The sequence below is a fragment of the Phacochoerus africanus genome, chromosome 8 (assembly GCF_016906955.1).
Source record: "Phacochoerus africanus isolate WHEZ1 chromosome 8, ROS_Pafr_v1, whole genome shotgun sequence".
Lineage (NCBI taxonomy): Eukaryota > Metazoa > Chordata > Mammalia > Artiodactyla > Suidae > Phacochoerus > Phacochoerus africanus.
In genome coordinates this window covers 44250388-44261841 of record NC_062551.1, presented here as the reverse complement: position 1 = coordinate 44261841, position 11454 = coordinate 44250388, and the positions used below count along the sequence as shown (strand labels likewise).

At 44.1% G+C, this 11454-nt stretch overlaps 1 protein-coding gene and 1 non-coding gene across 2 annotated transcripts; one reads left to right on the top strand and one right to left on the bottom strand.

The window, feature by feature from the left end:
* Positions 1-611: 611 nt before the first annotated feature.
* Positions 612-2902, bottom strand: LOC125134309 (major allergen I polypeptide chain 2-like). Its single transcript, XM_047793420.1, has 3 exons — positions 2794-2902; positions 2084-2265; positions 612-847 (listed from the first exon to the last, which is right to left on the bottom strand). The coding sequence occupies exons 1-3, from the start codon at positions 2858-2860 to the stop codon at positions 746-748; spliced, it is 351 nt and encodes a 116-aa protein (XP_047649376.1). The 5' UTR covers positions 2861-2902; the 3' UTR covers positions 612-745.
* A 4631-nt stretch (positions 2903-7533) lies between these two features.
* On the top strand, positions 7534-7640 carry LOC125134718 (U6 spliceosomal RNA). The gene has a single exon (XR_007136730.1). It is a non-coding gene; the product is annotated as a U6 spliceosomal RNA (small nuclear RNA).
* The last annotated feature ends 3814 nt before the right edge of the window (positions 7641-11454 follow it).

Sequence of the window (11454 nt, the reverse complement as noted above, 5' to 3'; positions counted from 1 at the left end):
CCTCTGGGCTGGCTTCTTCCACCCACTCCCCTTCTCCCTTCCTCCTGGCCCAACACTGCATGAAGGTCCTAGTCCCAGCGGCAGAACCCAAGGACAGCAGTGACACTAAGTGTCCCTGAAGAAAGGTCAGCATCCTTGGAAGACATCTACCCGACAAGCAGAAAGTGGCAAATGCCACAGGGAAAAACGGAGGACCTGTGACAAGCCTGCTCAGGTCATGTCCTGAGTCACCCTTCACTAACCAGAGTGACAGTTAAAGGACTAGAGCCTCTGCAACTGGGATAAAAACCAGAGTGGGAGAGAAGCTCCCTGTGGCCAAGGACAGCACTTTTGTCTTTCCAGGCTGGTGAAGGCAGGGGTTCAATTCATGGTATTTTGCTTCATCCTCACACACACAATCCCTGTTTTGCAGGTGAGAGCATAGCCAGAGAAAGATAAAGCAGACTTGCCCATGGTTCTGCAGCTCGCCAGGAACAGGGCCCAGGTTTACCCTGACTCTGGTCCCCAGGTTCTCTATGACCACACGTGCCACCTCTCCATGCCATCTCCCAAGATCTCCTGCCAGGCCTCGCCTACTCCCTGCACAACACACAGACATTGGGCACACCGAGCACAGATGCAGTTATTTTATTCAAGTCAGCCTGATAGGGATCACATCAGGTGGGGACAGGTGTCTGGATTCCAGCTTCAGTTGAGGAGAACAGGGCAGGAAGATGGAGAACAGACCAGGCATCCCTGGTAAAGGTTATCTCCCTAAAGGGAGGAGAGTGGAAATGACTTCACTGGCATCCTGCTCCAGCATGTCTGCTGCAAAGGTGGCACAATCAGGGCTAAGCATGATACCAGCCTGGGAGGAAGCAGGGCGAAGAAAGAAGGTCAGGACCTGAGGCCACTGCAGGGCTGGCCTGTCTCCCCCAGATCACTTCACTCCTCATCCTCAGTGACTGCACGCCATCCCCAGAAAGAACCTCTGGCCCACAGACCCACCGCTGGAGAGGGGGCTGCCATCAGGCAGGCCACAATGAGGATGGCTCCCTCGTCGCCCATGCACAGGTGTCAGGAGGAAGAGAGAGCAACCAGCCATGCCAGGGAGGGGAGGAGGTGAGAAGGTTCTGGAGGACTGGTCGAGGGAGGAGCAAGGTGGCTGAGTCTGGGTTTGGGTGACAACTCTTCTACCTGAGCCCCTCCTGTCAGGTGTACTGGTTGTACGGAACATGCGTGCAGGTGTTGTAAACAGTCCCACGTGTCTGTGTGCCTATGTGCAAGAAATTCTGCTTCTTGGAAAACCTCTCGTTTTGCAAAATCACCACTTGGGAGAAAATTGAGTAAGAGAGAGACTATTCAAAATCTACAATATTGTGTGACAAGAACAATACTAACACCACCACCAACAAAAAGATAGTTCATGGAAGAGGAACATTGGACTAACCCTGGGCAGCAGGTGCATGTAGCTAAAAGCTGCCTCAGGGATCTCAGGCACCAAAATAACAGAGCAGATATCTGGGTTTGTAGACACTAAGACCGTGTCTGCGGAAATGGGGCTCTGGGCTGGAGGGACAGCCATCAGAGTGGGCCCAAGAGGAGTGAAGTTGGCCAAAAGCCAGAAAACTTACAAAGCCAGGGAGTCCCTTCTGAGGAAGAGAGTCTAAAGGCAGGGACTCGTTTTCAATATTCTTAAAATAGAGCTGACAGGACTCCTACATATACAGAAGCTGAATTCTTTCTTTCCTGTCAAAGATTAAAATTCCAATCCTGCAATGCTAGCTCCCCAACCAAGGAAAAATTACATGAGTCAATACTGTTTACCTGTTTCATTGATATTAGTCCCTTAGTTTTAAATATTTTTGAGATAATTGCCATCATTGGGACAGGTGTGGATGTGTGACACCAGAAGAGGCTAGTGTGCAGAGGGCATGTGGTTGCATATTATATGTGCTGCAGGGTGGAACAGAGGTTTATGTGCTTGATTGTTTATAGCTTTTGTTTAATGCATATCCTATGATTGCATGGCTATTACCATGTTACATATTGCAATATGCCACATGTGTGGCTTCAGGGTGAAGATTGGAGGAAAGTAAATTACCACATAGATGGCATGATTGAACATGCTGAAAACTCCCGTGTCAATGAAGCAATCCTGGGCTTTTTTTACGGCTTCTTTTTCCGGTTCAGTAGCATTAATCAGATCCATGGATGAGTCCAAAAGCGGTCTTATTCCAAAGTTCACCACGCTGAGGAGTTCATAAAACATAGGGCAAGCAATTCCTGAAGAATCAGACAGAAAACACCACATCAGAGGAATCAGCAAGGGTAGGAGGGTCCTCTCCCTCCCCCCATTTGACAGTAAGCCACATAACCAGAGCCTCCAGACTCACCTTCCACAGAGATCCGCCCTCTCCCAGGACTACTTACACACCAGAAAGAAAACATCCTCTGTGAGGCACTCCCAGAAGGGAGCCAAGAGACAGGCTAGGACTGGAGAGCCCTCTGCCCCTGACCACTGTCCCTAGGCACACCAGCCTGCCTGCTGCTTCCCTTCCAATAAGCAACCTCTACCCCCGACTGACGATCCCCTCCAGTGTGCACAACCAAGGACCCTTCCGGATCCAAACATCTCCCTACAGTCAAGTTCTGAAAGGCTCAGGGAGGTTCTGCAGGACTCCTGGACTCTCATCTGCCAGCCGCCCTACTTCGGTTCCTAGAAGATGCTTGGAGATGATTCTGGAAGGATGGAGTGAGATGGCGTGGGCCAAGGATCAAGAAGACCACCTGCTCCCTCTTTCCTACTCTCACCCATATTGAAGCCCAGCCCTCTGGTCACCAGCAAGGCCAGCACAAGCAGTGGCGTTCCCTTCATCATGTCAACAGATGGGATGCTCTGCTCAGGGCAGGGTTTCTGCTGCTTTATGAACTACTAGCTCCCTAGCCCAGCCCACACCCCTCCCAGGAGCTCAAAGGCCTGTAGCCAGGGACCTGGCACAGGTGGCTCCCTCAGCCCCTGGGGTGTTTAGTGTGGAAAGCCCTTCCTATTCTGACAGCAGAGCTCCCAAAGAAGACGTGGTAGTATCTTTGCCAAAGACCAACTGGAGCTGACATTTCTAAGTGACTCCATTCTGAGCCAAATGCTCTGTTTTCCCAGCTCCAACTATCACCTGTTTTGCTGGCCATCCTCCCAGACTGTGGAGACGAAATCACAGGAGAGCTCAAGGACAGGTCTAAAAACCACACACAGACAAAAGATCACCAGAATCCTTACTTTTGCCCAAGGTTAAGTCCTGGACATAAGAATGAGGAGCTGGGCCTTGATGAAGCCCCCTGTACATCTTAACTGCTGCAGTGTCTTGGCTGGGCCCCAAGGACCAGTGAATACCATCCTTGGGCTCCAAATCACTCCCTACCGCCAAAAAGTCACAGGACTTGTGGCCCTGTGGGTTTTCTCAGGGGCTGGGAATTCTGTAATTATGGATCATGCCACCAGCTTTTCTCAAACTCTTTTTTTTTTTTTTTTTTTTTCTATTTCTTTGGGCTGCTCCCACGGCATATGGAGGTTTCCAGGCTAGGGGTCAAATCAGAGCTGTAGCCACTGGCCTTCGCCAGAGCCACAGCAACGCGGGATCCAAGCCGCGTCTGCAACCTACACCACAGCTCACGGCAACGCTGGATCATTAACCCACTGAGCAAGGGCAGGGATCGAACCCGCAACCTCATGGTTCCTAGTCGGATTCGTTAACCACTGCGCCACGACGGGAACTCCCTCAAACTCTTAAGGGAGCAAATTCATGAGCACCTTCTTGACTCCCACAAGCTCCAACTTTGCCCCTTCTCCTGACTGTCTCACCCTCCTCTGTCAGTGAACCGGCCCCAAGAGGTGCCTGGACCACATAGCTTATCCAGAAACATCAGTGAGCAGTTGTGGGATTGTGCAGTTTGTCTCCTGCATCAGAGATGCTGAGGTCTATAGCCCTACAGGCCACTGTGGACTGAGGTCAAGGCCAGAGTGCTGGGTTGACCACAGGTGGCACTTCATCTGCCCAAAACTCTCTCAAGAGTTAAACTCAAACTTCCACTCTGGGGAAGCATTTTGCCAGCACAAACAAGAGGAGATGGTCCTAGAAAACTCTAGCAGAAGGAAGCCTGAGAAAATTCCCAGTGGCCAAACTGCAAACAATCTGAGCAACAAAATAAAGAACACAGTACTGCACGATAACCCAGTAATATGGGTGAGTCCACACTGATATAAGTAAGTAATTTAATACATAAATCAGAGAGAATAGACAACTGTTTCATAGAGAAACAACCCAAATAACATACATAGATGCTCCCATCCAGGAGGGGGAACTTACTGTCCTGCCCGCCCTGAGAGTAGGCTACACTTAGGAACTCATTTCCAGAGAAAAGAGGAGGGAAGGGGAAAACAGAGCAGAAATTGGCAAACATGATATCAATCAAGTAATCAAGGCTAATATCACCAGTGTAAGAAATAGCACTGTCACATATTTCCTGATGTGAGGTGACAAGAAGGGGACTTCACCTCACTGGTGTCTTCCTCAAAACCAAAATCTGAACCCCAGTCTCAACCATGAAAACAACAGCACACAAGCTCAGCTTGCAGGTCACTCTGCACCGCCCAGCCAGTCCTACTCAAGATGGCCACGGCCATGACAAGTAAAGAAAGAGTCTCTGTGCAGGTTATAGGAAACACAACATTTGAATGCGCAGCTTGGAGAAAGTGGTTTTCGTGTTCCTGCCTAGGGACATCTGAGCACATCTGGAGTCACCTGAGCCCCTCATGATGTGACCTTCAGAGTTTGACCCTCAGGCGTCAGTAGCCATGGCAAGGATTGGCTTCGCAGAGGCCAACTGACACCTGGTGCTCAGTACTTGGTGACTCTTTGCCAAGAGCAGTTACCGGATGTGAATCCTATTTGGCATAGCGTTCTGATTGTGGTCACATAACTTGTGTCCCAACTTCAGCTCTGGGTTTTAGCAAAACTTATTCTGCCACAGGTGACTCAGAAAAAGGGCTAGCCAGGAGTCTCTAGCAAAAAGATAGTTCTGACTTTTCAAAACATTTTAAAATTTTACCTTGTTTAATGTATCCCAGGTACTATCCATAAGCACATCTACAGCAAAAAGAGGTAAAAATACTTATTCATCAACTCCAGAGAAATGGAATAAATGTTCCATTCATCTAACAAATACTGGTGAAGCACCTACTGTGTGTTGACCCCTGTCATAGTCCTGGGGATGGAACAGCACACACTGCAAAGTTCTCACACACCTATAGCTCTTTCTACTTCTAAGACGGGGTGAAAAACACTCAACCAATGACAAGAAATGCTACAGAGGAACATGAAGGAGGGGAGAAGAGAAAGTGTCCTGGGAGGAAGGACAGAGGCAGTTCCCTTTGCTATAAGGGAGTCAAGAGTATGGAGAAAATCTCATACTCAACAATGAAAAACTGAAAGCTTTTTTTCTAAGATCAGGAAAAAAGACAGGAATGCCCACTCTTGCCACTTTTCTTCAACAGAGTTTTGGAAGCCCTAGCCACAGCAATCAGAGAAGAAAAAGAAATTTAAAAAATCCAAATTGGAAAAGAATTAAACTTTCACTGTTTGCAGACGACATGATACTATACATAGAAAATCCTAAAGACACAACAGAAAACTAATAGAGCTCATCAATGATTTCAGTAAAGTTGCAGGATACAAAATTAATATACAGAAATCTGTTGCATCTTTATACTACAACAAAAGATCAGAAAGAAAAATTAAGAAAACAATCCCATTTACCACTGCATCAAGAAGAATAAAATACCTAGGAGTAAACCTACCTAAGGAGGCAAAAGATCTCTACTCCAAAAACTTATACGACCCTGATGAAAGAAATCGAAGATGACACAAAGAGATGGAAAGATACACTGGATTCTTGGATTGGAAGAATCAATATTGGAGAAATAACTATACTACCCAAGGATAATCTATACATTCAATACAACTCATAATTACCAATAGCATTTTTTCAGAACAAGGAGAAAAAAATTTAATTTTATATGGAAACACAAACACCTCAAATATCCAGCAATCTTCATTTTGGCCACACCTGTGGCATGCAGACATTGCCAGGCATTGAACCCATGCCTCAGCTATAACCAGTACTATTCAGTGACAGTTCCAGATCCTTAACCCACTGAGCTACAAGGGAACTCCCCCAAAGCAATCTTGAGAAAGAAAAATGGAGTGGAGTTCCCGTCGTGGTGCAGTGGTTAATGAACCTGACTAGGAACCATGAGGTTGCGGGTTCAATCCCTGGCCTCGCTCAGGATCCTGCATTGCCGTGAGCTGTGATGTAGGTCACAGATGCGGCTGGATCCCAAGTTCCTGTGGCTCTGGTGTAGGCTGGCGGCAACAGCTCTGATTAGGTCTGGGAACCTTCATATGCCATGGGTGCAGCCCTAGAAAAGAAAAAAAAGAAGGAAAAGAAAAAAAAGAAGAAAAAGAAAAATGGAGCTGGAGGAATCCACTGACTTCAGGCACTATTACAAAGATACAGTAATCAAAACGATATGGTAGTGGCATGAAAACAGAAATATAGATCAATGGAACATGATAAAAAAAAACAGAAATAAACACCTATGGTTAATTAACATACAGCAAAGGAGGCAAAAATATACAATGTAGAAAAGATAGTTTCTTCAGTAAGTGCAGCTGGGAAAACTGGACAGCTACATGTGGAAAAAAACACCCTGAAATTAGAAAGTTCCCTAACACCATATACAAAAATAAACTCAAAATGGCTTAAATACTTAATCATAAAACTGGATACTGTAAAATTCCAGGAGGAAAATACAAGCAAAATACTCTGACATAAATCATAGCAATATTTTCTTGGATCCATCTCCTAGACTAATGGAAATAAAAAAAAAAAATAGGGAGTTCCCATTATGGTGCAGTGGAAACAAATCCGACTAGGAACCATGAGGTTGTGGGTTCGATTCCTGGCCTCACTCAGTGGGTTAAGGATCTGGCATTGCCATGAGCTATGGCGCAGGTCGCAGACACAGCTCAGATCTGCAGTTGCTATGGCATAGGCTGGCAGCTGTAGCTCCGATTAGACCCCTAGCCTGGGAACCTCCATATGTCAGCAGTGAGGCCCTAAAAAGACAAAAGACAAAATAAATAAATAAATAAATAAATAGGACATAATTAAACTTAGAAGCTTCTGCACAGCCAAGGAGACCATAAACAAAACACCAAAATAACCTACAGAATGGGAGAAATATTTGGAAATGATGTAACAAACAAAGGATTAATATCCAAGATAGACAAAAAGCTCATACAGCTCAATATCAAAAACAACAATAACCCTATCATAAAACAAGCAGAAAATCTAAAAAGACATTTTCTCCAAAGAAAACAAAAGTCACATGAAAAGATGCTCAACACTTCTAATTATTAGAGAAATGCAAACCAAAACTATGATGAGATATCACTGCACATGGTGAGAATGGCACCATCAAAAATTCTACATATAGTGCTTGCTACTGCAGCACATATACTAAAATTGTAATGATACAGAGAAGATTACTACGACCTCTGTGCAAGGATGCCATGCAAATTCATGAAGTGTTCCATATTATTATTTTTTATAGTTGTACAACGATCCATCATAACCCAATATTATAACATTTTCATCCCAAACCCCCAACTCATCCTGCCACCCCCCAACCTGTCTCCTTTGGAAACTGTAAGTTTTTCAAAGTGTGTGAGTCAATATCTGTTTCTGCAAAGAAGTTTATTGTGTCCTTTTTTTTTTTTTGTCTTTTTTAGCTATTTCTTGGGCCGCTCCCGCGGCATATGGAGGTTCCCAGGCTAGGGGTCCAATCGGAGCTGTAGACACTGGCCTACGCCAGAGCCACAGCAACGCGGGATCCGAGCCGAGTCTGCGACCTACACCACAGCTCACGGCAACTCGGGATCGTTAACCCACTGAGCAAGGGCAGGGACCGAACCCGCAACCTCATGGTTCCTAGTCGGATTCGTTAACCACTGCGCCACGACGGGAACTCCTTGTGTCCTTTTTTAAAATTCCACATGTAAATGACAGCATATAACGTTGGTGTCTCACTGTCTGACTAACTTCACTTAGCATGATAAATTCTAGGTCCATCCATGTTGCTGCAAATGCCATTATTTCTTTCCTTGTAATGGCTAAGTAATGTTCCATCGTGTATATATATCACATCTCTTTATCCACTCTTCTGTCAATGGACATTTAGGTTGTTTTCAAGTCTTGGCTATTGTATATAGTGCTGCAATGAACACTGGCATACAAGTACTTTTTCAAGTCATGGTTTTCTCTGGATAGATGCCCAGGACTGAGATTGCTGGGTAAAAGGGTAATTCTATTTTTAGTTTTCTGAGGAATCTCCATACTGTTTTCCACAGTGGTTGCACCAATTTACAATCCCACCAACAGTGTAACAGGGTTCTTTTCTCCATACCCTCTCCAGCATTTATTGTTTGTAGACTTTTTGATGATGGCCATTCTGGCTGGTGTAAGGTGGAACCTCATAGTAGTTTTGCATTTCTCTAATAATTAGTGATGTCTAACATCTTTTCATGTGTTTTTTATCCATCTGTATGTCCTCTCAGGAGAATTGTCTTTTTAGATCTTCTGCCCATTTTTTGACAGGGTTTTTTTTTTGTTTTTTATTTTTTGTGGGGTTTTTTTTTGGTATTGAGCTGCAGGAGGTGTTTATAAATTTTGGAGATTAATCCCTTGTCAGTCGCTTCATTTGCAAACATTTTCTCCCATTCTGTGGGAGTTCATTCTTCATTCACTGAGGAGCTCTAATAGTTTTCCTGATAGAGTCTTCAGGATTTTCTAGGTATAGTATGTCATCTGCAAACAGTGATAGTTTTACTTCTTCCTTTCCAATTTGGATTCCCTTATTTCTTTTTGTTCTCTGATTGCCACGGCTAGGACTTCCAAAATTATGTTGAATAGTAGAGGTGAGAGCGGACATACTTGTCTTGTTCCTGATCTCAGTGGGCAATCTTTCAGCTTTTCACCACTGAGAATGATGTTAGCTCTGGGGTTGTCATATACGGCCATTATTATGTTGAGGTAGGTTCCTTCTATGCCCACTTTCTGAAGGTTTGTTTTTTTTTTAATCAGAAATGGGTGTTAGATTTTGTCAAAAGCTTTTTCTGCATTTATTGAGGATCATATGGTTTTTATTCTTCAGTTTGTTAATGTTGTGTATCACACTGATTGATTTGCAGATATTGAAGAATCCTTGCATCCCTGGGATAAATCCTACTTGATCATGACGTACAACTTTTTAATGTATTGTTGGATTCGGTTTGCTAGTATTTTGCTGAGGATTTTTGCATCGATGTTCAGCAGTGAAATTGGCCTGTAATTTTCTTTTTTGTGATATCTTTGTCTGGTTTTGATATTAGGGTAATGGTGGCCTCATAGAATGAGTTTGGAAGTGTTCCTTTCTCTGTAATTTTTCAGAAGGATAGGGGTTAGCTCTTCTCTTAAATGTCTGAGAGAATTCACCTGTGAAGCCATCTGGTCCTGGACTTTTGTTTGTTGGAAGGTTTTTGTTTGTTTTTTGGGGTTTTTTTTGTTTGTTTTGTTTTGTTTTTTTGCTTTTTTGCTTTCTAGGGCTGCACTCACAGCATATGGAGTTTCCCAGGCTAGGGGTCAAATCAGAGCTACAGCTGCCAGACTATGCCACAGCCACAGCAACACAGGATCCAAGCTGCTTCTGTGACCTACACCACTGTTCAGGCCAATGCCAGATCCTTAACCCACTGAGTGAGGCCAGGGATCAAACTTTCAACCTCACGGTTCCTAGTCAGATTCGTTTCCACTGCGCCAGGATGGGAACTCCTGTTGGAAGTTTTTGTTTTGTTTTGTTTTGTTTGTCTTTTTGCTATTTCTTGGGCCACTCCCTCAGCATATGGAGGTTCCCAGGCTAGGGGTCGAATGGGAGCTGTAGCCGCCGGCCTACACCACAGCTCACAGCAATGCCAGATCTTTAACCAGGGATGGAACCTGCAACCTCATGGTTCCTAGTCGGATTCGCTAACCACTGAGCCACAACAGGAACTCCCCCTGTTGGAAGCTTTTTAATCACAATTTCAACTTCAATACTTGTAATTGGTCCATTCATCTTTTCAATTTGTCTTGGTTTAGTCTTCAAAGATTGAACTTTTCTAAGAATTTGTCCATTTCTTCTAGGCTGTCTTTTATTGGCATATAGTTGCTTATAGTAGTCTCTTATAATCCTTTATATTTCTGAGATGTCAGTTATAACTTCCCCTTTTTCATTATTTTTTTTAATGATTTTTATTTTTTCCATTATAGCTGGTTTACAGTGTTGTCAATTTTCTACTGTACAGAGGTGACCCAGTCACACATACATATATAAATTCTTTTTCTCACATGATCATGCTCCATCATAAGTGACTAGACATAGTTCCCAGTGCTATACAGCAGGATCTCATTGCTTACCCATTCCAAAGGCAATAGTCTGCATCTATTAACCCCAAATTCCTAGTCCATCCCACTCCCTCCCCTTCCTCCTTGGCAACCACAAGTCTGTTTTCCATGTCCATGATTTTCTCTTCTGTCGAAAGGTTCATTTGTGCCATATATTAGATGCCAGATATAAGTGATATCATATAGTATTTGTCTTTCTCTTTCTGTCTTAATTCACTCAGTATGAGAGTCTCCAATTCCAACCATGTTGCTGCAAATGGCATTATTTTGTTTTTTTTTTTTAAGTCTGAATAGTATTCCATTATGCATATATGCCACATCTTTTTTTTTTGTCTTTTTTTTGCTATTTCTTGGGCGCTCCCGCAGTGTATGGAGGTTCCCAGGCTAAGGGTCAAATCAGAGCTGTAGCCTCTGGCCTACTCCAGAGCCACAGCAACGCGGGATCCGAGCCGCGTCTGTGACCTACACCACAGCTCACAGCAACGCCGGATCACCAACCCTCTGAGCAAGGGCAGGGACCGAACCCGCAACCTCATGGTTCCTAGTCGGATTTGTTAACCACTGAGCCACGACAGGAACTCCCACCACATCTTCTTAATCCATTCATCTGTTGATGGACATTTGGGTTGTTTCCACGTCTTGGCTATTGTGAATACCGCTGCAATGAACATGAGGGTACATGTGTCTTGATTTCCTATTTTATTGATTTGAGTCCTCTCTTTTTTCTTAATGAGTCTGGCTAAGGTTTTATCAATTTTGTTGATCTTTTCAAAGAAACAGCTTTTAGTTTCTTTCATCTTTTCTATGGTTTTCTTCCTTTCTATTTCATTTCTTTCTGCCCTGATCGTTATGATTTCTTTCCTTCTGCTAACTTTGGGTCTTTGTTCTTCTCTCTCTAGCTGCTTTAGATGTAAAGTTAGGTTGTTTGTTTGAGCT